Source organism: Amblyraja radiata, chromosome 17, assembly GCF_010909765.2.
Source record: "Amblyraja radiata isolate CabotCenter1 chromosome 17, sAmbRad1.1.pri, whole genome shotgun sequence".
Classification (NCBI taxonomy): domain Eukaryota; kingdom Metazoa; phylum Chordata; class Chondrichthyes; order Rajiformes; family Rajidae; genus Amblyraja; species Amblyraja radiata.
The window spans coordinates 37,886,115-37,909,535 of NC_045972.1; the positions used below are offsets into that span (position 1 = coordinate 37,886,115).

Sequence of the window (23,421 nt, forward strand, 5' to 3'; positions counted from 1 at the left end):
CCTCAAAAAGGCTGGCAGTATCATCAAAGACCCACACCATCCTGGCCACACACTCATCTCCCTGCTACCTTCAGGTAGAAGGTACAGGAGCCTGAAGACTGCAACAACCAGGTTCAGGAATAGCTACTTCCCCTCAGCCATCAGGCTATTAAACCTGGCTCGGACAAAACTCTGATTATTAGCAACCACTTTCTGTTATTTGCACTACCAGTTTATTTATTCATGTGTGTATATATTTATATCATGGTATATGGACACATTTATCTGTTTTGTAGTAAATGCCTACGATTTTCTGTGTGTTTAAGCAAAGCAAGAATTTCATTGTCCTATACAGGGACACATGACAATAAACTCACTTGAACTTGAACTTGAACAATTGTAAATTACACATACTGTAAGTGGGTGATGGGTAGAATTGCGTTGGGTGGGTCTGAACGGGGACACGAGGAAGAATTACAGTGAGGAATGACATTGGTTCAATGGTGCTTTATTGCCACTTGCACTGAGGCACAGTGAAATTATCTTTTTGTACACAGTTCAGTATATAAGTACTTAGATATATGTACCGAGGTACAACAGTGAAATTATTTTTTAGTATGCAGTTCATACATAAGCACTTGGATACCTCTTGGATAAGTATCTCTGAACAAGTGTATAGCAGTACTATTTGACACCATTTTCATCCAGTTGTCAGTGAATGGTTCCAGGTCTGACAATGAAGGTCTGTTGTCCTGTCCTTACTGAAAGAGCTGGCATAGATAGACTCAGTGAGCCTTATGGTCCCCTGCTGTAAAAGAAACCATATGTAATACATGAGACACATAAACGTCAAACATTTCCTTGACTTGATATATATCTAAACACAAGTGATATTAAAATGTGTGATTTACTGGGTGTTTGACTTCATTTCTTTTTATTTTCCAAAATAAACTTTATTCAGGTTTTTAAAAATATATACAAAACAAGAACAGTGCCAAAATTCTTCGGACATTCTCAGCGTCTATATGTTCATTGAATCATTAGTGTCATATGCAGTGGTCCAAGCTACCCGCGATTTTTTTCCATGGCGTTTACTCGCGAGCATTTTTTAACATATTGAAAAAAAACGCCGACCTAGCTGAGGCCTCAAGGCGGAGACCACTCTCGAGCATGAAGGAGAGTTACGAAGACCTCTTACGACCTTGTGTCGACCATGCTGCGAGTATGAATCGAGGGCAAATTCGCCAATTAGGTCGCCCAAGTGGGACAGACCCTTTAAACAACGCGCCCTTGCCGCTCGTACAGGTGAGTGAGATGGAAAGATTGCTCGCTATGTTTTATCCTACGATACGATACAATAGAACTTTATTTATCCCAGGAGGAAAATTGTTCTGCTAACAGTCATAAAAATACAAAACATATGAAACATGAAATTAAAGTGACGAGTGGAAAGGATTGGGGATGTGCAAAGAGTGGGGAGGGGAGTCAATCTCAGTCCACCCACGAAAAAGTATCTCCCCAAAGAGGAAAGGGACAACAAGTTCCCCCCGCCACAACATGGTGCAATAAACTAACTAACTAACTAACTAACCGAAAAATACAAAATAAATAGGAATTAAATAGATGCAAATAAAGGACTGGTTCCTTGCTCTCCCTCGCCTTGTGTGTGTGTGTGTGTGTGTGTGCGAGGGATGGGAAAGAGAGGGAGGTCAGATAGTTTCCTTTGAGAGTTATTTCACCTTTTTGGCTCCCAATGTTGATTTATGGATTAAGTTAGGAGGGTGCGAAATAGCGTGCACTAGCTTCATCCTCTGGGAGAAATTACCATTCGAATCAGAGCGATGCATTGGTTCAATACGTGAGTGGTGGGTATCTATTTTGAGAGCGTTGTCGTTTGGAGCTTATGTGTCTGTGTGTATATATAGTGGTGGCCATGAAATCCCACCCGCAGTCCAACCCTCCAGTGAAGAGAGGCGAGCAGCTGTTTCCTCGAAGACCCGAGAGCTTTATTTCTACAGCGGCCGGAGAAGACATGGCCACAACCGGTAAGATGTAGTTGCAAAACCTCGAATGCAACTTAAAATTAACTTGGGGAATTGCTTATGAAAGGGAAACGATTCACCGATTATTTATTTAAAGAATGGATGCTGATTAATTCAAATTAAAACTCTTGTGGCGCTGCAGCGTTGCACTTTATTTCGCGCGTTGGTTTTTGACATGAATGGGACGGTAGAGTGTTCTTGGTTCCCGGTAGGAAGCGCGCACCTGGGGGCGGTGGACCTGCACTGTGAGCCCAACAACACGGAGCATCACACCGAGGAAATTGGCACGGAAAGGCTGATCGTCCGAAGAGGGCAAGCGTTTCGCCTGTCCGTGGAGTTCAAGCGCCCAGCGTTCGTGGAGGACAAAGACCAGCTCAAACTCTTCCTGGATACAGGTCTGATTTAGCATCAGAGCTCGGTTCAGTTTAGTTTATTGTCACGTGTACCGAGGTACAATGAAAAGCTCTTATTGTCGCGTGCTATCTGTCCAGTCAGCAGAAAGACAATACATGATTACAATCGAAGATAGACACAAAAAGCTGGAGTAATTTAGCGGGACAGGCAACATCTCTGGGGAGAAGGAATGGGTGGCGTCTCGGGTCATTTCAGAAGAAGGGACTCGACCCGAAACGTCATCCATTCCTTCTCTCCAGAGATGCTGCCTGTCCCGCTGAGTTACTCCAGCTTTTTGTGTCGATCTTCGGTTTAAATCGGTACCTGCTGTTCCTTCTACACGTGATCAAAGATCCTATAGATTACAATCGATCCATTCACAGTGCATGGATACATAAGGGAATAACGTTAAGTGTAAGGTAACGCCAAAAAAGTCCGATCAAGGATAGTCCGAGGGTCAACAAAGAGGTAGATAGTGGTTCAGCACTGCTCTCGGGTTGTGGTAGGATGCTCCAGTTGTCTGATAACAGCTGGGGAGAAACTGGAACGAAATTTCGTGACCAGCTTGTTTATTCACAGCTCAAGGCCAATGCCAACTGGTTTATATTACAGGCTGGACGTTTGATTTAATGCAGGGTTCTGGTTTAAGAGGTGTATTACCTTCCTTTGACTTGTGTGACTTTATAACTATATTTCCTGTACTAGAGTAACCTGGTTTATCTGTTGACCCAGCAATTCTTGTGAATTGAAAATAGAGAATTGGATATATTTAATATTTAAGTAACCAAACTCAGGCAGAATATTAAGGTGAATCGGATGCGTTCAAACAATGCACGCGTCAAATGAATGGATCAATTTAATATTGAATCCAACTCTGACCATCTAGTAAATCTTATAGAGGTGTACACAATCATGAGAGGAATAGATCGGGTAAACGCACAGTCTTTTGCCCGGAATAAGGGAATCGAGAACCAGAGGACATAGATTTAAGGTGAGGGGGGAAAGATTTAATGGGAACCTGAGAGGTGATGTTTTTATACAAAGGGCGGTGGGTGTATGGAGGAGGAGGTAGTTGAGGCAACGTTTAGGAAACATATAGGCAGGTATATGGATAGGGTAAGTTTAGAGGGATATTGGCCAAAAGCAGGCAGGTGGAACTAGCATAGATGGGACATGTTGGTCGGTGTGGGCGAGTTGGGCCGAAGGGCCTGTTTCCTCACTATATGACTCTAAATAATATAATATTTTAAATACAGGCTGGAAATTTGAAATTCAAACAAAATATGCTGGGAATATTCAACACTGCAGGCAGCATCTCTAGAACGAGAAGCAATTCGCGTTTCAGGTCCAGCGCTCTCCGTCAGAAGTCTGAAACTCAAACAGACCTGAAACATTGTTTCTCTTTCCACAGATGTTTGTTTGAATGTGTCCCGCAATGTTAGATTTATTTAAAAACAACAACAACTCCGGCTGAATGCAAGCGCAAAGGTTTTCACTTCACGTTGCCTCGTGCATTACGCGACTCTCTTGTAGATTGTACTTGTCTGAAGATATCTAGTTCTTTGTACAGGACCCTCGTCGTCCGAAGCCGGGAGAATCCGCATAGAAGCCGTCAAGTCGACGGCCAAGCGGGGTAAGTGGACGTACAATGTGGAACCCGCCCGGGGCATCCTTCACCTGACGGTGCGCAGCCCGGCTAATGCATGCATCGGCCTCTACACAATGCAGCTGCTCTTCTACCCGAGTGGAGGGGAAGGTTTGCAACAGGTTGTTGCAGGGACCTTCTACCTTCTCTTCAACCCCTGGTGTAAAGGTAATTTGCTGTCGCGTCTTGGCTCTTGTTTGTATTCGGTTCGGGTAAATTCTGAGTGTTATTGATGTGGTATATTTATCTCCAAGGCAGATCAATTGTTAAAAAGTGTAACATTTTTAACCATTCACCGCCTGTTCTCATGCTATTTCTCCGTACATCATAGAGTCATATTCCTTTTCCTCAAAGTTGCTGCCCGACCAGCTGAGTTACTCCAGCATTTTGTGTCTTCTGCATAAACGAGCATCTGCAGTTCCTTCCCACACATACAACAGGAGTGGCGGGCCCTTCGGCCCATCCTGTCCATGTCCACCATCGAGTACCTATCCGCACTAAACCCATTTTGAAGTATTCCATATGTGGACATCCATGCCATGGAGTTCAAATGCTATCTGAATGCTTCTTAAATGTTGTGAGAGTGCCTGCCTTCACCGCCCTTCAGGCAGTGCATTTCCAAATTTCAGCCACCCTCTGTGAACTAAACCTTTCCCAAATCCCCTCTATGCCCTGCCTCTTATGTGGTGTTTAGGCCAGAGAAAGAGGAGATTTCGCCAAGTCTCAGAGCATCGGGTCGAATGATGAGCAAGGCACATCCTCCTGATGACCATCTACTGTCCTTCCTCTGTTTGTAAATGAGTGCTCCCCAATGTTGAACTACTGTTGGAAGAAGCTTTGCTAAATGCGAAGGTGCAGAGTTTGCTGCAGTGGGCAAGACCTGCTGTGCCTAGGTGGGTGAATTGACCAATTCTTGAAGGAACTGGTGCCATTGTTAGAGGAACTGAGCTACCTGTACTTTTTGAGGAGGCTCCGCTCCTTCAACATCTGCAGTGAGATGCTGCAGATGTTCTAGCAATCGGTGGTAGCCAGTGCCATCTTCTTCGCTGCCGTGTGCTGGGGCAGAGGAGCGAAGGCTGCGGACGCCAATAGGATCAACAAACTCTTCAGGAAGGCTGGCTCCATCCTGGGAACGGAGTTGAATTCATAGGAGGTGGTCTTGGAGGGGAGGATGTTCCTCAAACTGCAGAGCATCCTGGACTATACAGCTCACCCCCTCCATGACACCTCCCCCTCCTGAGGAGTACCTCAGCAACAGACTGGCTCCACCAAGAGACAGGAGATCCTTCTTCCCTGTGGCTATCAAACTCTACAACACCCCGTCCTTCTGTCGTGGGGTAGACTGAGACTGACCCCCCCCCCCCCCACACCCCCTCCCACACACACACCTCCTTAATCTTTGCACATCCACAAAACCTTTCCACTCGTCACTTTAATTTCATGTATTTTGTGTTTTTTTATGACTGTTGGCAAATTAATTTCCCTCCTGGGATAAATAAAGTTCTATCATAACATATGGTGCGCAAACTGACTTGTGGCATGATCCTATTAGGCTTTTCTGTCATTGTAACAGTGCCGGCAGGAGTGAATACTGGTCAGAATAAGTAAAAGTTGTCTTTAGTAATCTCAAATCTTGTGGACACTAGTCCCATCTTCACACTTGCTAAGTTATCAATCAGTTAGACATCTATGATTCAAAATATGAACAGATCAAATACAGAGAAAGAACCAATAAGGAAAAAATAACTGGAAAAAGAGGCAAAACATTATTTATTTTTACTAATGTTTATTTATTGACCATCTTGTGTTTAACCCCAACAGCAGATAATTTGTCCCAAATTATTTTCCCTTTGATGTGTCTTGATGCATTGCATGTAGAAGTCTGTACAGATTCAGATTCAGATTCAATTTTAATTGTCATTGTCAGTGTACAGTACAGAGACAACGAAATGCATTCAACAACGAAATGCAAGTCTGTAGACTACACTTCATGCAATAAGAAATAGTTCATTGTTTTTTTTAATTGAAGCCCACCTCTGTTCTTGTCAGCTTGAGTTTTCTGATATTTATGATATCCTTATAAATCAGATGACCTGACTGGCCCATTCTTTGGATTGCAGCTTACATGTTGTACATAATCATTACTTTGAACTGATCAGTGGTGTTACCTTTTCCTTGCTGCAGCATGACATTTAGTTTAGTTTAGGGTAACAGTGTAGAAACAGGACCTTTGGCTCACCAAGTCCGCGCTGACCAGCAATCCCCGTACACTAACACTATCCTAGACACTAGGGACAATTTACAATTTTACCAAGCCAATTAGCCAACAAATCTGTTTGGCCTCCAAAGACCTACACACTCCCAATTATGAGTGGGAGGAAACAGGAGCTCCTCGGAGAAAACCCATGGAGAAGGTACAAACTCCATACAGACAGCACCCGTAGTCAGAATCAACCCCGGTTCTCTGGTGCTGTAAGGCTGCAACTCTACTGCTGTGCCACAGTGCTGCCCATGTCTGATCACATTTTGATCATCGTAGAATTCTGCACCCGTGTCGTCATACTGACAATCTTATCTGTTATTCAGATCACACATTGATTTCTACAATGCAAATTCTCTGCAGTCTTTTGTCACGTTAATTACCTCTTTATGAATGTGCTATAGTGACTCTCTTGATAGGAGAGGCAGCTATTACATTTTCACGCAGGTAATTTGTATTGTAAATGTGAATGTGGGAATTTAATTAGGAAACACTTAGGAAATTATAAAAAAGAGAACTAAAATCAAGGATACTGGAATTCGTTAATTCACTCAAGACTTTTTAGTTTAGACTTCCTGTTGTTAAATTCACCCTAAGTTTGTCGGAAGATGCACTCAATGAAATAACGTTCTTTTGTCAAGTAACCAGAACTCTTCTCCAAAAAAGCACACTGCTTGGTTGTTACTGGAACATTCTCTGGTCTGCAGATTCCCCAGTGAATACAAGTATATAATCATTGAGTGAAGGGAAAAGACTTGCTGGTCATGCAGCCTGTCCCACAACTCACTGAGGAAAAAAAACCAAGTCGTCACACTTAATCTAGTTCAGTTCTCGCATATTATGTGGCATTAAGCATGTTTGCCCTTAAACTGAATTAGTTTAAACAAACTGTCAACACAACCACATTATATTCCCAAAGTCTACATTTCTTTGAGATGTAGTAAGTTTGTTTATACTTCTTCTTCTTCTTATCGAGTCCACACACAAGATTAGAAGTTGTTCAGCCAGAGCTGAACACACTTCTCGGCATCTGCACAATGGTGTCTGTCTTGCGCTTCTTGTGCTTCTTGTGCGTGGTGGTGGAAAGATTGGTTGAAACGTGAACGTGAACGCTCTTCCCTTGGCCCCTGTTTATACTGATAATCAAGGATATTGAAATTGAGAGAAAATTGTGGAGTGCCAGTTGAACACATAACAGCTATGCTCCCGAACACTGTGTGAAATAATAGTTTCATGATATCTAAATCTAAAAAAGGGAGTTTTTCTTTTTCATTGATAACATTATTGCGAGATGGGAAGCACAATTCAGTTATTTAGCATCTCTGTGCGTTTCTGTGGGGAATGGAGGTGTTCACTGTTCACTGTGTGCTGTTAAATAGCTCTGGAAAACACATCTAATCGTTGGACAGAGCTTCACTGTTTGCAGTAACATATTAAATTCTAAAAGTACCCACAAACAAACGTGCATAATACACCTATTCACACATTGAAATTTAAAAGATTTAATTGATAAAAATTATTGATTGATGACAAAAAGAAAATGACCCTGGTATTCATTTTACTATCTCCTCGGATATCTTCTGCAACAACACAGAGCAGTGGGATATTTAGTCTATTTGTGATTCACATGTACCTTTTAGTCCCTGATTAACTTAAAGGTTTTATTTTCAAAATATCTGCTAATTTTCCTTGCATTTTAATCAAGATACCCAATGAGCCTCGATGGTATTAATGCCACTTTACATTTTCTGAATATGTGTTCAAAGCGCTTTTATGGTTCTGCATCAATCTTTTTATTATCATGATTCTATTAATGATTGTAATCAGTGGACAGAAAAAAATGATATTTAGCAAATCATCATTATTTTGGAAATATCAAGTACTTTAAATCTACTCTGTATTACTTGTATGTAAAGGATGTGGTGATAAACTAGTAACCTCAGGAACAAACGTTTATGACAAACAATATTGATTAGGATTAAATACCCAGCCGATTTTAGTTTTTAATCAACCAATGCAACAACAGCAAGATGCATTTGTGTGTCCCACTTATACAGCAAACTTCTCGGGGTGATTGCCAAAGCAGATGATGAACTTGAGCTGGAGTAGGGAAACAATGAGACATGGGTAAAAGCAAGCTAGTGGAGGCATGTGGGGACTGGTTGCACACACAATTTTTAAATGTACTTGTTGGATATCAGAAACACCTTGCAGCCAGAGACACAAGACTGTTGTCATGATGGTGAAGCGTACTGGTGATATTTCTTCTACATCACTCAGGTTTGTTCTGTTGACCAGAGGACCTTTCGTGACAATCCGCAGGTGAGGACAGGACAGACAAGGGTCCAGCTCTCTTGCAATGTTGGGTAATTCATTTGTCAGGTTTAGCTTCTGAGAAGGTGATAGTTTAGTTTAATGTCACATGTTGCGAACTGCAGTGAAAAGCTTTTTTGTTGCGTGCTATCAATCTTGACACAAAACGCAGCGAGTCAGGCATCATCCCTGGAGAAAAGGAATAGGTGACGCTTTCAGTCGAGCCCCTTCCACAGACTGAGGAAGGGTCTCAGCCCGAAGCGTCACCTATTCCTTTTCTCCAGAGATGCTCTCTGACCTGTTGAGTTACTCCAGCACTTTGTGTCTATCTAACCAGCATCTGCAGTTCCTTCCTACATTATTAATAGGTGTTTGTTCACAATAAGGTGTAAATGAATTGAAGTGTTTAAAAGGAATTTATTTACTATCGTCCCCTCCTTCTCGAACCTCCAGAGGATTCTGTGTACCTGGCAGATAAGGATCTCCTGGAGGAGTACGTTCTGAACGAGAATGGAATCGTCTACCGTTCCTTCTGTCTCCCATTGTTATGGAACTTTGGACAGGTAAAGTATCATCCATTCTCCACAATCTACCCACTGTTGCTTTTTCTTTTCAGCATCATTGCTCTGAGACTTGTCACCATTTTGATTTATGTTTTTACAGTTTGAAAAAGATGTCATCGATATTTGCTTTGAAATTTTGGATAATAGTCTATCTGCTCTGAAAGAGCCTTCGTCTGATGCTTTGAAGAGATGTGACCCTAGCTACATCAGCAGAATTCTGACTGCTATGGTGAGCTCCAAGGCATCTCATGTTTTCTAAATGCGTTTTAACAAGCGTTATCTGGTAAATTGCAAGCTAGTTTATGTAAATGCTGTAGTTGTAGACATTGTATTGGGAGCACGGTATTATTACATTCAAACCAACAAAAGAATTATAACAAAGATAGACACAAAGTGCAGGAGTAACACAGTGGGTCAGGCAGCATCTCTGGAGAAAAAGAATAGGTGATGTTTTGGGTCAGAACATTTCTTCAAACCTAAAACATCACCTATTCTTTTTCTCCAGAGATGCTGCCTGATCAGCTGACTTACCATGGCACTTTTATGTCTATCGTTGGTATAAACCAGCATCTCTGGCTCCTCGTTTCTACTAAAAGAGGTATAATCTTGATTTAAGTTGGCTGGAAGAAAATTAATTACATCTTATGTTACATCCATGAAAATGCTGGTGAATATCTGGAATTGTCTACCTGAGAGGGTTGTGGAGGCTAGATCGTTGGGATAATGAATAATACATGTTTAAATGATCAGGAAACCGAAGAACACGTGGAATTGGAACAGAATAAGAGATGAGGCCAGGGGAAGAAGAGCAATGATCATGTTGAATGGTGGGTCAGGCTATGGGGTTAGGGATAGACCTTTTGGTTGTTGTTCCCGATGGGTATCTTGCAGTTTTCACGGTGGTAACTTTGAAACCAACTATTCTAAAGAGACGTGTGTAGGAATGAACTACAGATGCTGGTTTACACCGAAAATGTACGCGCATGCTGGAGGTACTCAGTGGGACAGGCAGCATCTCTGGAGAGAAGGAATGGATGATGTTACAGGTCGAGACTCGAAACGTATCCCATTCATTCTCTCCACAGATGCTGCCTGTCCTGCTGAGTTACTACAGCAATTTGTATTTATTCTGAAGAGAAAACAACTCCTCAGGCATTCCGCCTAGAGGAATGTTGATCTCTTAGTTATTTCATTCACAAACAAATGAGTCTGCCAACTCTGGCCTCCACCAACTGCAAAATAAGGTACAAATTGTCTGATACAATCCTAGAATTAATAAACATTTCTTCATCGTTAAACACCACATTAAGTTGCTGACACGAAGGAAGCCAAAATCTTTAAATATAAAAGACCCTTTTAAATGACCCAAAGGCTTATCTGAAGTTTGGCAGGAATCGCACACTGTACACAAGCTGAGACTGAAGGGAGCCAAGACCAGTTGGCGTTAAATATTACCCAACACCTGCCCAGTACAGAAGTGGTCAGCCAGGCTGGTTTTTGCTTCTTGAATACAAGTTACTTCTGCATTATCACTGTGTAAACGATGACAATATATCTTCCTTCAGATTCCATTCATTCAGCGTGCTGCTCTGTCAAGGTAGTAATGTCAGAAAATGCTGGAAACATCCCACTCTTCAGGCAGTGTATGTAGAGTTTAATTTAATTTAGAGATACAGCATGGAAACAAGCCCTTTGACCCACTGGGTCCACGCTGACCAGTGATCACCCATACACTAGTCCTATCCTATTGACTAGAGACAATTTACAGTGTCTTTGGAATGTGGGAGGAAACCAGAGCACCTGGGGAAAACCCACACGTACAGCTCTATACAGACAGCGCCCATGGTCAGGATCAAACCCGGGTCGCTGGAGCTGTGAGGCAGCAACTCTACCATTGTGCCACCGTGCCGAGAAGAAGAGTTGATGTTTCAGGCAGAGAGGGACAATGAGTTAATGTTTCAGATTGATAACCTTTTATCAAAATGATATACATTTTAGAGAGGGGACGAGAAGAGAACGTGTTTGGGGAGGAGGAGATTAAGAGAGCCAAAAATTGTCTTTGTCAAGATGATTTGGATATTAACTTTGCTTTACGAAAGACTCGACCCTCTGAAAGAGGTCTTCCCCCCAGCAGCAGATTGCATGTGCTTATCTTTTAGTTCATTTATTTATGAAGTGAAACCAGATACTTTATTTTCTCCTCCAAAGGTGAATTCAAATGATGACAAGGGTGTACTTTCGGGAAGGTGGGATGGTGAATACGATGATGGGACACCCCCCACCAAATGGAATGGGAGTCTCCCGATTTTACGCAAGTGGAGCAGTACTGGGGCTGAGAGAGTCCGATATGGGCAGTGCTGGGTCTTTGCAGCTGTAGCTTGTACAGGTAAGATCCTGCTAGTTTCCTTGCCTGCTCCACTGAGATCTTTTTAATGTTCATTGTAGGGTATAGTCTTTCTGCTGACTTAAACTAAACTAAACTACACTAAACAAAGCATGCATTTAAAGATACTCAATAAATGCTAGTATTGGTCATATCCAAGACAAAAATTTAAAAAAGAGCAACGCCTAATCTAACCATCTAATGTGGGGTGTCGGTGAAATCATAGCCAAAATATTCACTGGCAGTGGATTTACTGAATAAGTTAGAAGATGAAACCTGAATAAGGTGGTAAAAACATGACGAAGCAGTGAAGATGTGCAGCTGCTAGAGCTGCTACTTCACAGCGCCAGAGACCAGGTTCAATCCTGACCTTGGACGCTGTCTGTGTGGAGTTTGCACTTTCTCCCTCTGACTGCATAGGTTTCCTCTGGGTGCTCTGGTTCCTTCCCACATTCACAAAAACATGTGCGTTTGTAGGTAAATTGGCCTCTGTATATTGCCCCTAGTGTGGGACATGGTGGGCCGAAGGGCCACTTTCCATGCTGTATCTTTCAATCGTTCAAATTGGTAATTTGAAGTAAGTTCATATATTGTCGCCATATCTTCTTTTCCAGTTTTGAGATGTTTAGGAATCCCAACTCGTTGTGTTACCAACTATTCCTCTGCTCATGACTGTGATGGCAATCTGAAAGTGGATCATTACTTTAAGAGTGACGATTGTACACGTACGCTTCCATCAAGGAAGGACTCAGTATGGTATGTATAGGTAATTATTATTCTATGTAATATGTTTATGGATATCGTATTTATTCATGACAGTGGCATGGTTCCCAAAATGATTGACTTTAAAGCAAATTTCCATAAATTGGAAGCTGTTTTTTCAGAACATTATTTACTTTTCCCTTGATTCTGACTCGTGTTCATTATGGTCACCAGAGATGCTACAGATTGACCTCAAAACGGTTATTTCATGGTGGTTCTTAAGCAGGATTTGGTGTGCTGATACTTAGGCGTTTACTCTGAAAATAGTGAGGGCGATGTGTTTGGCAAATGTGTCCGAGATATCTCTGGTTTGAGTGCTAGGGGAGTCTCTACCGTTTAGTTTAGTTTAATTTAGAGATACAGGGTGTGAAACTGGCCCTTTGGCCCACCCAGTTCACGCCAGCCAGCAAACACCCATACAGTTTTTTTTAGACTTTACATTTTACTTTTAAACTTTCGAGGTACAGCCCAGAAACACATCCTTCGGCCAGCAATCACCCCGTACACTAACACCATCCTACACACTAAGGATAACTTCCTAAAGCCAATTTACCTACAAACCTTTACCTCCTTGGAGTGTGGGAGGAAACCAGAGCACCCGGAGAAAACCCATGTGGTCACAGGGAGAACGTACAAACTCGATACAGACAACAACCATAGTCAGGATCGAACACGGGTCTCTGGCACTGAGGTAGCAACTCCAATGCTGTGCCACTGTACCCCCCCCCCCCCCCCCAGTTCTTTACTACACACTGGAGACAATTTACAGTTGCCAATTAATGTACCAACCTGCATGTCTGGATTTGATACCTGTCTTTCTATTGGACTGATTCCTTCGTCCCTGGCAGAGGAAAATCTCTGACTGTTTTGATCACTTTTAAAAGACTTCTTGTTACATCAGTTTGGGGAAACTTCCCTTTTCATCTTCTCGCCAACCCTATTCCCATCTAGCGCCTTTAGGTCAGAGGATCAACATTTCATTTTAGGTGTCATGGTGATTTTCTTTATCCAACCCCTCCAACCACCCTTGTCCTGGTGTCATAGAGGCTTATCTCCAAGATCCTCCTGGGGTACATCGTGTTGGAGAGGATTCTCATGTACCTTGACATGGGAGAAACTTCACCATACTTTTATTTCCTTGTTATTTGAAAGAAACTCTTGGCTTTGACACTAGATAACTGTTCACTTTGGTCTTTGGTGCCATGTTGGTATTGTAGAATCTCCCTTGGTAAAGAAGGGTCTCAACCCGACACATCACCTATTCTTTTTCTCCAGAGATGTTGTCTGACCCGCTGAGTTCCTCCACCTTTTTGAGTCTATCTCCCTTGGTAGATGTTGTCTCTCTTGGGGACACTGTACATGCTTGCACCTGACTTTACAAACACCATATATCTTTGATGAACTGCTGCAGGTAGACTAATCCAGAGCTCTGATCTGCTTCAATAAGTTTATTGATTGACATTGTCTCGCATTTTAATCTATGAGCAGTACTGCATCTATGAATCAATACTGTGAGTCTGGTTGATTGGAACGAGTGGTTTAATTTGCAACTATTAAACACTGGTACTTCTGTACACAGGAACTACCACTGTTGGGTAGAATCATGGATGACCCGTCCTGACCTTCCCTCTGGCTTTGACGGATGGCAGGTGTTGGACCCTACTCCCCAAGAAAGGAGTGATGGTAACATTAGGACTGAATTATAATAATTTAATATATTGTGGCCTTAAGAATATATATTTAATTAACGTTATCCATGCTGATTCCATGCTAGTCAGTGTTAGCTTCTGAGAGAGATGGGAAGAACAGCATACTATAGGATGCGATTTGATGTATGTGGCCTTCAACCTTTATATAGATGATAATTAATGCCTCGGTGTGCATTTGTATACAGATGTATTTATTTAAAAAAAATCTTAGTCTGGACAATCTTTGCAAATAACCATATCCACTAATAGAAAATCAGCAGATAATGAGTGTCATCTATATTATACAAAAAGGACCAAAATTGCTGGAGTAACTCTGCAGATCAAGCAACATCTCTGGACAACGTGGACGGGTGACGTTTCGGGTCCAGACCTTTTTTCAGACTGATTTCAGGGTGGTGGTGGTGGTGGGGGGGGGGGGGGGGGGGGGGGGGGGGGGGGAAGAAGGAAGCTAGAGAGAGACGAGGTAGGAAAAGGTGTAATTTGAAGTGTAACGTGTATGGTTTGATACTTATGTATTTTTTCCTTTGAAGATAAATATAACGTACTGGCCCATTGCACCAGCAAGCCTCATCTGAGTACCTCATATATATGAAATAACATCCATGCATGAAGAAAGATCTACTGTTCCCATTAGAGGAGTAGGATAAAGCTACAAAAATGTATCTGTGGAATCAGCTACAACGCTGGTTTTTTTTTTTCTCACTAGGGATATTCTGCTGTGGTCCTTGCCCTGTCAAAGCAATCAAAGAAGGGCACTTGGATATCAATTATGATGCCGTGTTCATCTTTGCCGAGGTCAATGCAGATGTGGTTTACTGGTTTGTTAACAAAGATGGAACAAAGAGGGAGCTGTCAGTCAAACAAAACCAAGTGGGAACACAGATTGTTACTAAAAGTGCATTCTCAGACAAAAGAGAATATATCACATTGAATTATAAATACCCAGAGGGTAAGGATTTATACTACTTTCATTAATAATGAAATACAAATGTTAGTTTGTAATGTTATTGCATTTGATTTGGCAGCAGTAAAGATTAGTGTTTATTCTAACCCGTAAGCGTACTTTCAATAGCAAACAATAAAACATGCTTATTGTTTTAACTCTTCGAAGACGCTTGAGACCAATTTGCAATGGCTCATTGTTCTTCCTCATTAGCTGCGGATGTCACTAAATTAATCTGCATGACAAATCAGATCTAGGACACTACTGATCCTTGTGGACCAAGTGCAAGGCAAATGTGCATGAATGTATTCAGATGCCTGATGAGATGACAATTTTATGAATCAATGATGTTGATGCTGTGATCCACTATCTGTAATCTGCAAACGTCTGTCAATCTGCAAACGTCAAGCCAATCATCCCCATTATCATTCTCATAAATCTCCTCTAAACAAGTAGTCTACCAAGTAGTAATAGACCATAAGGCTATAAGACATAGGAGCAGAATTAGGCCATTCGGCCCATTGAGTCTGCTCTGCCATTTGATCATGGCTGATCTATTTTTCCTTCCCAACCCGATTCTCCTGCCTTCTCTGCATAATCTTTGATGCCCTTGTTAATCAACAACCTCTGCTTCAAAAATACATAATGACTTGGTCTCGTCAGACGTCAGTGACAATGAATTTTACAGATTCACCACCCTTTGTCTAAATAAATTCCTCCTCATCTCCATAGTAAAGGTACCTCCTTTTATTCTGAGGCTGTGCCCTCTGGTCCTAGACTCGCCCACTGCTGGAAACATCCTTTCCACATCTACTCTATCCAGGCCTTTCATTATTTGGTAAGTTTTAATGACATCCCCACACATCCTTCCAAACTCCAGTGAGTACAGGCCCAGAACCAACAAAGGCTCCTTAGATGTTGAACCAATCATCTCCGGGATCATTCTCGTAAACCTCCTCTGAACAAGTAGCCTTGTTACAGTTTTTAAAGAATAGATGGTGAGTTGCATTTATGTTTAGTTGATGACCTCTCCTCATTTTGAGTGATCGCTGCTGTAGTATTGCTCGAGCTCTGACCAGATCAGCCAGCTAGTTTAATAGATGTCCTTGCTACAATTTCTTGCTCATGTATGATATAAACTGCATAATAGTGGGAAATTCTGAATCTAGTAGAATCTAAAAGAAGTGAGGTTCATTCATGTAGTTCGGTTGACACTGATTGAAGATCTTCTCTCTAAATTTTTCTGAGTATCTTGTATCCAGACATAGCAACTGGAATGAGTTTTGTGCTTGTAATCACTGATTCACTGGTGATCTTCTACAAAGTTACAAGGTAATCAAAGTGTTTGCAGAAGATAATATTGGATTAATTGTGCTGCTTATCCCATTGTGTCAATTAGGCCTGGTAGTTTGAAGCCTAAACACAATAAGGAAAATGATTAATTGCTGTAAATGATCTGGGTATAAATAAGGTATAGTTTCTTAGTACATCACAAAATCAAAATCATATTTTGAGGGTTGCAATATCACAGTTTCCAGAGCATCATTGAGAATGTTACTGGTTTACGTAGGGACAGGTTCTGTTATAGAAGCCCCAAGTGTTATCATAAATGTTAATAATATCCTCCTCTTCACAGGTTCCAAAGAGGAACGGGATATCTACAGCCAAGCAGGAAAGACAATCCAACCCACCAACACACAGTATCAAAGTTTAATGGTCAAAATCAAGCAAGTTTATGCAGTGCTTGGAAGTGACTTTAGTGTCTACTTTGAAATAGCTAATTGTGGCTTTGCCGACAAAGACATCCATATGGTTCTATCTGCAACCGCTGTAACTTATTCTGGGGCCATTTTAAAAGAATTCTGCAAGAGGTCAACTAAATTTATGTTAAAAGCGGCCTCAGGTAATTCCACACGAAGACCTGTATTTCCATGTTGGTTCATTGCGCTAAAACTCCTGGATTCTTTCATTGGGTTGGTCTGCTAACCACACCTCTTACAAAGTTAGAAGGACATGGATTTAGTATTTTTTTTAATGTGAGTGGGTTATTGAGTGCTGGACAATGTATCTTCACAAGAAGAAATAGAAGAATGGATTGATGAGGTAGTATAAGTACTGCTGCCCCAAGAGAGATCTTGGGCACAATTTGAAACGGAATTGTACCACTCTGCTATAATTGATGTTCATCTGACCAAACCACAGACAGAATATTTTTCATTGGTGAAAATGCAGTTTTTTTGCATTTGACAGGTTATAACATTCTTAAATGGCAATTATAGTCCAATCTCCCAAACAAAACAAGCATTGGGATTACCAGAATCTCAGGCCCTGCAACAGTGAGGGAAGATGATACTCAAATTTGAGGGGAAATAATCATTATCTTGATCTGCAACCTTTCCAGGTTTTGCTATGAGGCTGGGTATTTCTTTTTAAAACTTTCCTAGCCAGGAGATGCTAAGGCTGAATTGAATGTGAAATGTTCCTGATTTTTTTTTTAGTATGGCATGAATATTGATGTAAGAAATACTGATTTATCTTGTATTAGGGTGCAACAGCCCTCGGGTTTCAGAAGATGCAGCGTATTATGAATTTACCGAGCGTCTCCTTTGATAAAATATAAAGTAAATCCTTTTAGATTAACATCATCCTTCAATTAACCTGGAACAGTTTGACGTAACAATATATGAAGGCTCTACTGCCATCGCCATTTGAACAGATGGGTCTTAAATGGACTGTTCTCGCCTTGCCTTCCACGCCCTCAAAGTCGGCTGTGGGCGGCTCCCCCCCCCCCGGGCACAAAGGTGGATGGGCGAAGAGAGGGACGTCAGTCTGCTGGACCATTCAGCTGTCCAAGCAAGGCAATGGCTGGAGGCCATGTAGCAGCCTGCAGCTTGACTGGATCGCGTGCCCCTCATAAGAACTAGACTTGGAAAATGGCGGCAAAAACCAGTGAACTATTTCAGTACAACCCACTAATCAGGGATTGTGCTTTGGTTTGGTGATACTTTACGGAATTGTCTGCAGAAAATAAGAATCTCACCGTGCATTTGCACATGTGGCAATAACGCACCATTGACCATTGGTCCGATCGTTACCAACTGTTAGGTAAACTGTCAGATGTGATCTATAAGTGTTACAAGAGACTGGACAAAAAACCTCCCATGCGAGTAGAATGTGGAATTATGCCCGTGTGAACAGTATAAACTCTACCCTTTAGTCTACTATATAGTTGTGGTGTTATGGCAGAATGGAGAAGGGACCAGACAGATGCCCATGTTAGAGGGAGATGATGCCACTATCACTGATTGCTCTCCTCCACCTCCTGCTTTCCAGTTTAAAACCATACTATTATCCCCCTCCACTATTAGGTGGGAGAGCTAATGGCATGAAAAACATAATTTTAATTTTTTTTAATTTAAATTGTTCTCCATTTTTGCGAGGTGCACGGGTTTCAGGTGGATTCATTCTGTTTGACTTTTTTTGTGTTTATTAGAAAAAAAAGAAGTTCTGAGACTGCGATATGAAGATTACGGTGAACATCTCTCTGAGCACAATTTAATTCGATTGACGGCCATGCTTCTTACTGAGGATATGTCTGAAGTAAGCCTTAAGGAGAAGGAAGTAGTACTTAAAGTGCCTCAGCTTGCTGTGAAGGTAAATGCATGAATTGGATGGGAAACTATTTTTTTTTAATTAAATAAAAAATGAACCTTTGGGTTGAAAATATGATCAATGGTTGAATGTGTCGGAAGGAACAGCTGATGCTGGTTTAAAACGAAGATAGACACAAAAAGCTGGAGTGACTCAACGGGTCAGACCGCATCTCTGGAGAATAGGTGACGTTTCGGGTCGAGACCCTTCTTCAGACCGAGAGTCAGGGGAGAGGGGACCTGCAGTTCCTTCCTACACGAGCTTTGTTTTACCTGCTATCCAATCAAATCAGATAATACTACACATAAACACAATCAAGCCAAACTCAAGTACAAGTGCAAAGATAAGGTGCAGAATATCGTGCTCAGCATTACAGTGCAACAATTCCAGAGGCAACGCAATGAGGTAGAGCGGAATTGGACTGGACTGTAGCTTATGGAAGGGCCGGTCAGAAGCAAGAAAACAGAGGGGAAGAAGCTGTTTCTGAATCTGGTGGTGCGTGCTTTCTGGTGGTGCGTGCTTTCTGGTGGTGCATGCTTTCTGGTGGTGTGTGCTTTCTGGTGGTGCATGCTTTCTGGTGGTGCGTGCTTTCTGGTGGTGCGTGCTTTCTGGTGGTGCGTGCTTTCTGGTGGTGCGTGCTTTCTGGTGGTGCGTGCTTTCTGGTGGTGCGTGCTTTCTGGTGGTGCATGCTTTCTGGTGGTGTGTGCTTTCTGGTGGTGCATGCTTTCTGGTGGTGCGTGCTTTCTGGTGGTGCGTGCTTTCTGGTGGTGCGTGCTTTCTGGTGGTGCGTGCTTTCTGGTGGTGCGTGCTTTCTGGTGGTGCGTGCTTTCTGGTGGTGCGTGCTTTCTGGTGGTGCTTGCTTTCTGGTGGTGCGTGCTTTCTGGTGGTGCGTGCTTTCTGGTGGTGCGTGCTTTCTGGTGGTGCGTGCTTTCTGGTGGTGTGTGCTTTCTGGTGGTGCATGCTTTCTGGTGGTGCGTGCTTTCTGGTGGTGCGTGCTTTCTGGTGGTGCGTGCTTTCTGGTGGTGCGTGCTTTCTGGTGGTGCGTGCTTTCTGGTGGTGCGTGCTTTCTGGTGGTGCGTGCTTTCAAACATCTGTATCTTCTGCCCAACAGGAGTAGGAAGAAGAAGAAATGACCAAGGTGGAAAAGGTGTTTGATTATGTTGGCTGCTTTCCCGAGGCAGCATGAAGTGTAGATGGAGTCAATGGTGGGGGTCGGGTACTTTTCGGCACCGCTGTTTCGGCGCCTCCGTTTATAATATCTGTACTAACCCCAACCCTGACCCCGACCCCGACCCTAACCCTAGCCCTAACCCTAACACCCCGAAACGGCGGCGCCGAATGGTACCATTCCGCAATGGTGGGGTTCTAATAACATTAGTGTAAGACAGATGTTGGTTTACCATAACTGCAGATGCTGGTTTACCATAAAAGACACAAAGTGCTGGAGTAACTCAGTGAGTCAGGCAGCAGCAATGAAGAACATGGCTAGGTGACATTTTGGGGGCCCCGACCTGAAACATTCCTTATCCATCTCTTCCAGAGATGCTGCCTGACCAGTTGAAAGTAGTTGAGGCCAGTTCATTGGCTATATTTAAGAGGGAGTTAGATGTGGCCCTTGTGGCTAAAGGGATCAGGGGCTATGGAGAGAAGGCAGGTACAGGATACTGAGTTGGATGATCAGCCATGATCATATTGAATGGCGGTGCAGGCTCGAAGGGCCGAATGCTCTACTACTGCACCTATTTTCTATGTTCCTATGTTTCTATAACTCAAGCACTTTGTCTCTCTTCTTTCTCAACATGAGATTAAGTACTGGCGGTAATATAAAGGATGCACTCATAATTCCTAGAGAAGATTGTACATCGGTTTTGAGAAAGAATAAATAAACAAATAGATTTTCTGAATTATTTTACGGCATTTACCAACAACATGAATTAATTAATTGCAGGATAAATGAACTGAAAAAAAATCCAACAAATGTATTTATTGGTTAATGTTGATTTCCTTTTTGCATATTAACAATTGTAATCAACTAGGTTCCAGCGAAATGGATTCCTCTCCCTGTATGCACCTAATCATATGATAAATGCTGGGGGTTTTTTTCATTCCAGGTTGATGGTGAACCAATCCTCCATAAAAATTTGGCTGTTCAAATAAAATTTGTAAATCCTCTTCCGATCTCATTGACTAGAGGTGTCTTCAGTGTGGAGGGCAGTGGACTCACAGATCTACAGGAAATTGAATCGCCGTGAGTATCACACTCAACATCTCAGTAAATGAAGGCATGTTACAGAACATGAACATGTAGAGCCTAGTCAGTTATTTAAGGAATTTAAAAAAAAAAAGAGAACATAACACTGTGTAACAGTTAAGGAAAACACTGCCTTTAATGCTCATTCTTCATTTCTCTCCAAAAAAAATCAAAGTTAAATTTCAGGTTAAGTGGTAAATTAAGAGTTATTATGTCTCTCTGAAATCTGTAGATTAACCATCCTCTGCATAGGTGGTAACAGGCATATTAGTTCCAGTGTATTCATTGGGTATCTGAGATGTAGGTGTTGAACCTTTGAACCTTTCCTTGTGTTTCTTGAGGTTTGTAGATTAAACATTTCCCTGCATCTTTGGGATGCTGAAAGTTAAATGATTCCTCGTGCCTCTAGAATGTTAAAGGTTAAATAATTCCCCATGCCTCTGCAGTGTTAAAGATTAACATCCCTTTTGTGTCTTGAGTGTTGGTGAGGTGGTCACATTGAAATGTACAACATTCTTAAAGGGTTTTAATAGGATGGATGTGGTTTTAATATCTCCCCTGGTTAGGATATCTATAATCGGGAGAAACTATCGCAAAATAAGTGGTCAGTCATTCAGGAATAGCGTAAGAAGAGAGAGTAATGGTGGGTCACCAGGCTGTTAGACATTGAACTGTGTGCTAGTTACCTGGTTTGTGCGGCACAGTGGCACAGCGTTAGAGTTGCTGCCTTACGACCTCTAAGACCCAGCTTCAATTCTGAACAAAGATTGCACGCTCTCTCTGTGACAGCATCAGTTTTCTCTGGATGCTCCGGTTTCCTCCCACATTCCAAAGACATGCAAATTCTGAGGTTAATTGGCTTCTGTAATTATCCCTAGAGTGTAGAATAGAACTAATGTTCGGGATGATTGTTGGTTGGCACAGACTTGGTGGGCCGAAGGGCCTGTTTCCACGCTGTATCTCTAAACTAAGCAATGACGATGAAGGAAGGGTGAAATATTTCCAAAACAGAATGACGTGCATCTTGAGGGGAACCAGGAGATGGTGGTGTCCCCATGTACCTGCTTCCCTTGACCTTCTTGGTGGCAGGGGTCACAGGTATGGGAGATGCTATCGGAATAGTCGGGGTGAGTAACACGGTGTATTTTGTAGATGGCACACACTCTACCCACTAGTGCAACAGTGGAGAAGGGAGTAAATGCTTTGGGCTGTTGATGGTATTTCACAAAAGCATGATGCTTTGTCCCGGATGCTGCACTTATTCATGCAATGAGCTTTGAGTTTAAGTTTAGTTTAAGTACCGATGAAACCTTGTTGGTGCGATCAGCGAAGCATCTTATTATAATGAACAGTACGTCCATGGAAAGGAGTACACTTTAGGCAGAGTCGTCAATGGACTCCAGGAGAAATAGCGGACCACTCTCTAGTTGTTGGTGGGATGGTTCCGTTGCCTGACAACAGCTGGGAAGAAACTGTCCCTGAATCTGGAGGTGAGCCTTTTCACACTTCTATATCTCTTGCCTGATGGGAGAGGGGAGATGAGGGAGTGTCCAGGGTGTGACTCGTGTTTGATTATTCTGGTGACCTTGCCGAGGCAGCGTGAGTTGTAAATAGAGTCAATGGAAGGGAGGAGGTGGAGACGAATCTAATATGATGTGCTATTTATAGCTGGTCAAGTTGAATTCCGATCAATGATGGAAATAATGAAATGCAAATCTTTAACTGATACCAGTTTTGTTTTAATCCTTGGTTTACAAAATTTAAGTCTCCATGCTGCTTTGGTTGCATTTGCACCTTTACATCCAGACATATAATCGAGACCTCTGAATGACTAGGTCCATAATGTGACCACTATGTTAACAATCTTTAGTCCTGATGTTTGATTTTAATTAGAATGGACCATGTAGGAACCATTTAGAAGTAACATATTTTCTTTTTTTATTGATTCTATTTCTTTATTTTTCTCTCTCTAAATAAATATAGAAAACTAATCATCAATCTTGGAGAAGAGGTTGTGGTGACTGTAACTATTACACCAACCAAAACTGGTTTGCGGAAGCTCATTGTGGATTTTGACAGCAACAGACTCCGTAATGCTAAAGGTTTTGCCAACATTGTTGTCAGACGAGCTTAGCAAACAGGCTCTGGTAATTTTACTGGTATTTCAAATTAAATGCAGAATCAGCTCGGAATCTCGACATGGTGCAATAGGACATTTGTTTGATAGATTTAAATGCTAATTGAAGGTATATTTTGTACAGAAATTATGTTTTTATAGAAACAAAGAGCTGCAGATGCGTGTTTATACCAAAGATAGACACAAAGTGCTGGAGGAACACAGCAGGTCAAGCAGCATCTCTGAAGAAAAAGGATGGGTGAAGTTTCAGGTCGAGAGTCCCGGAAGGGTCCCGACTCTAAACATCGCCCATCCTTTCTTCTCAGAGATGCTGCCTGACCTGCTGAGTTACTCCAGCACTTTATGTCTAAGTTTTTATAGAGTTTGCCTTGCTTTATTAAGACACCACCA

The 23,421-nt window shown here is 42.1% G+C and overlaps 1 protein-coding gene across 1 annotated transcript; it reads left to right on the forward strand.

The window, feature by feature from the left end:
- The first annotated feature begins 1,918 nt into the window (after positions 1–1,918).
- LOC116982779 (protein-glutamine gamma-glutamyltransferase 2-like) lies at positions 1,919–23,256 on the forward strand. The gene is made up of 13 exons (XM_033036206.1): positions 1,919–2,024; positions 2,234–2,416; positions 3,985–4,227; positions 9,086–9,195; positions 9,296–9,424; positions 11,404–11,581; positions 12,193–12,334; positions 13,920–14,023; positions 14,756–14,998; positions 16,629–16,895; positions 18,486–18,646; positions 20,755–20,891; positions 22,878–23,256. The coding sequence occupies exons 1-13, from the start codon at positions 2,012–2,014 to the stop codon at positions 23,026–23,028; spliced, it is 2,061 nt and encodes a 686-aa protein (XP_032892097.1). The 5' UTR covers positions 1,919–2,011; the 3' UTR covers positions 23,029–23,256.
- Positions 23,257–23,421: the final 165 nt, after the last annotated feature.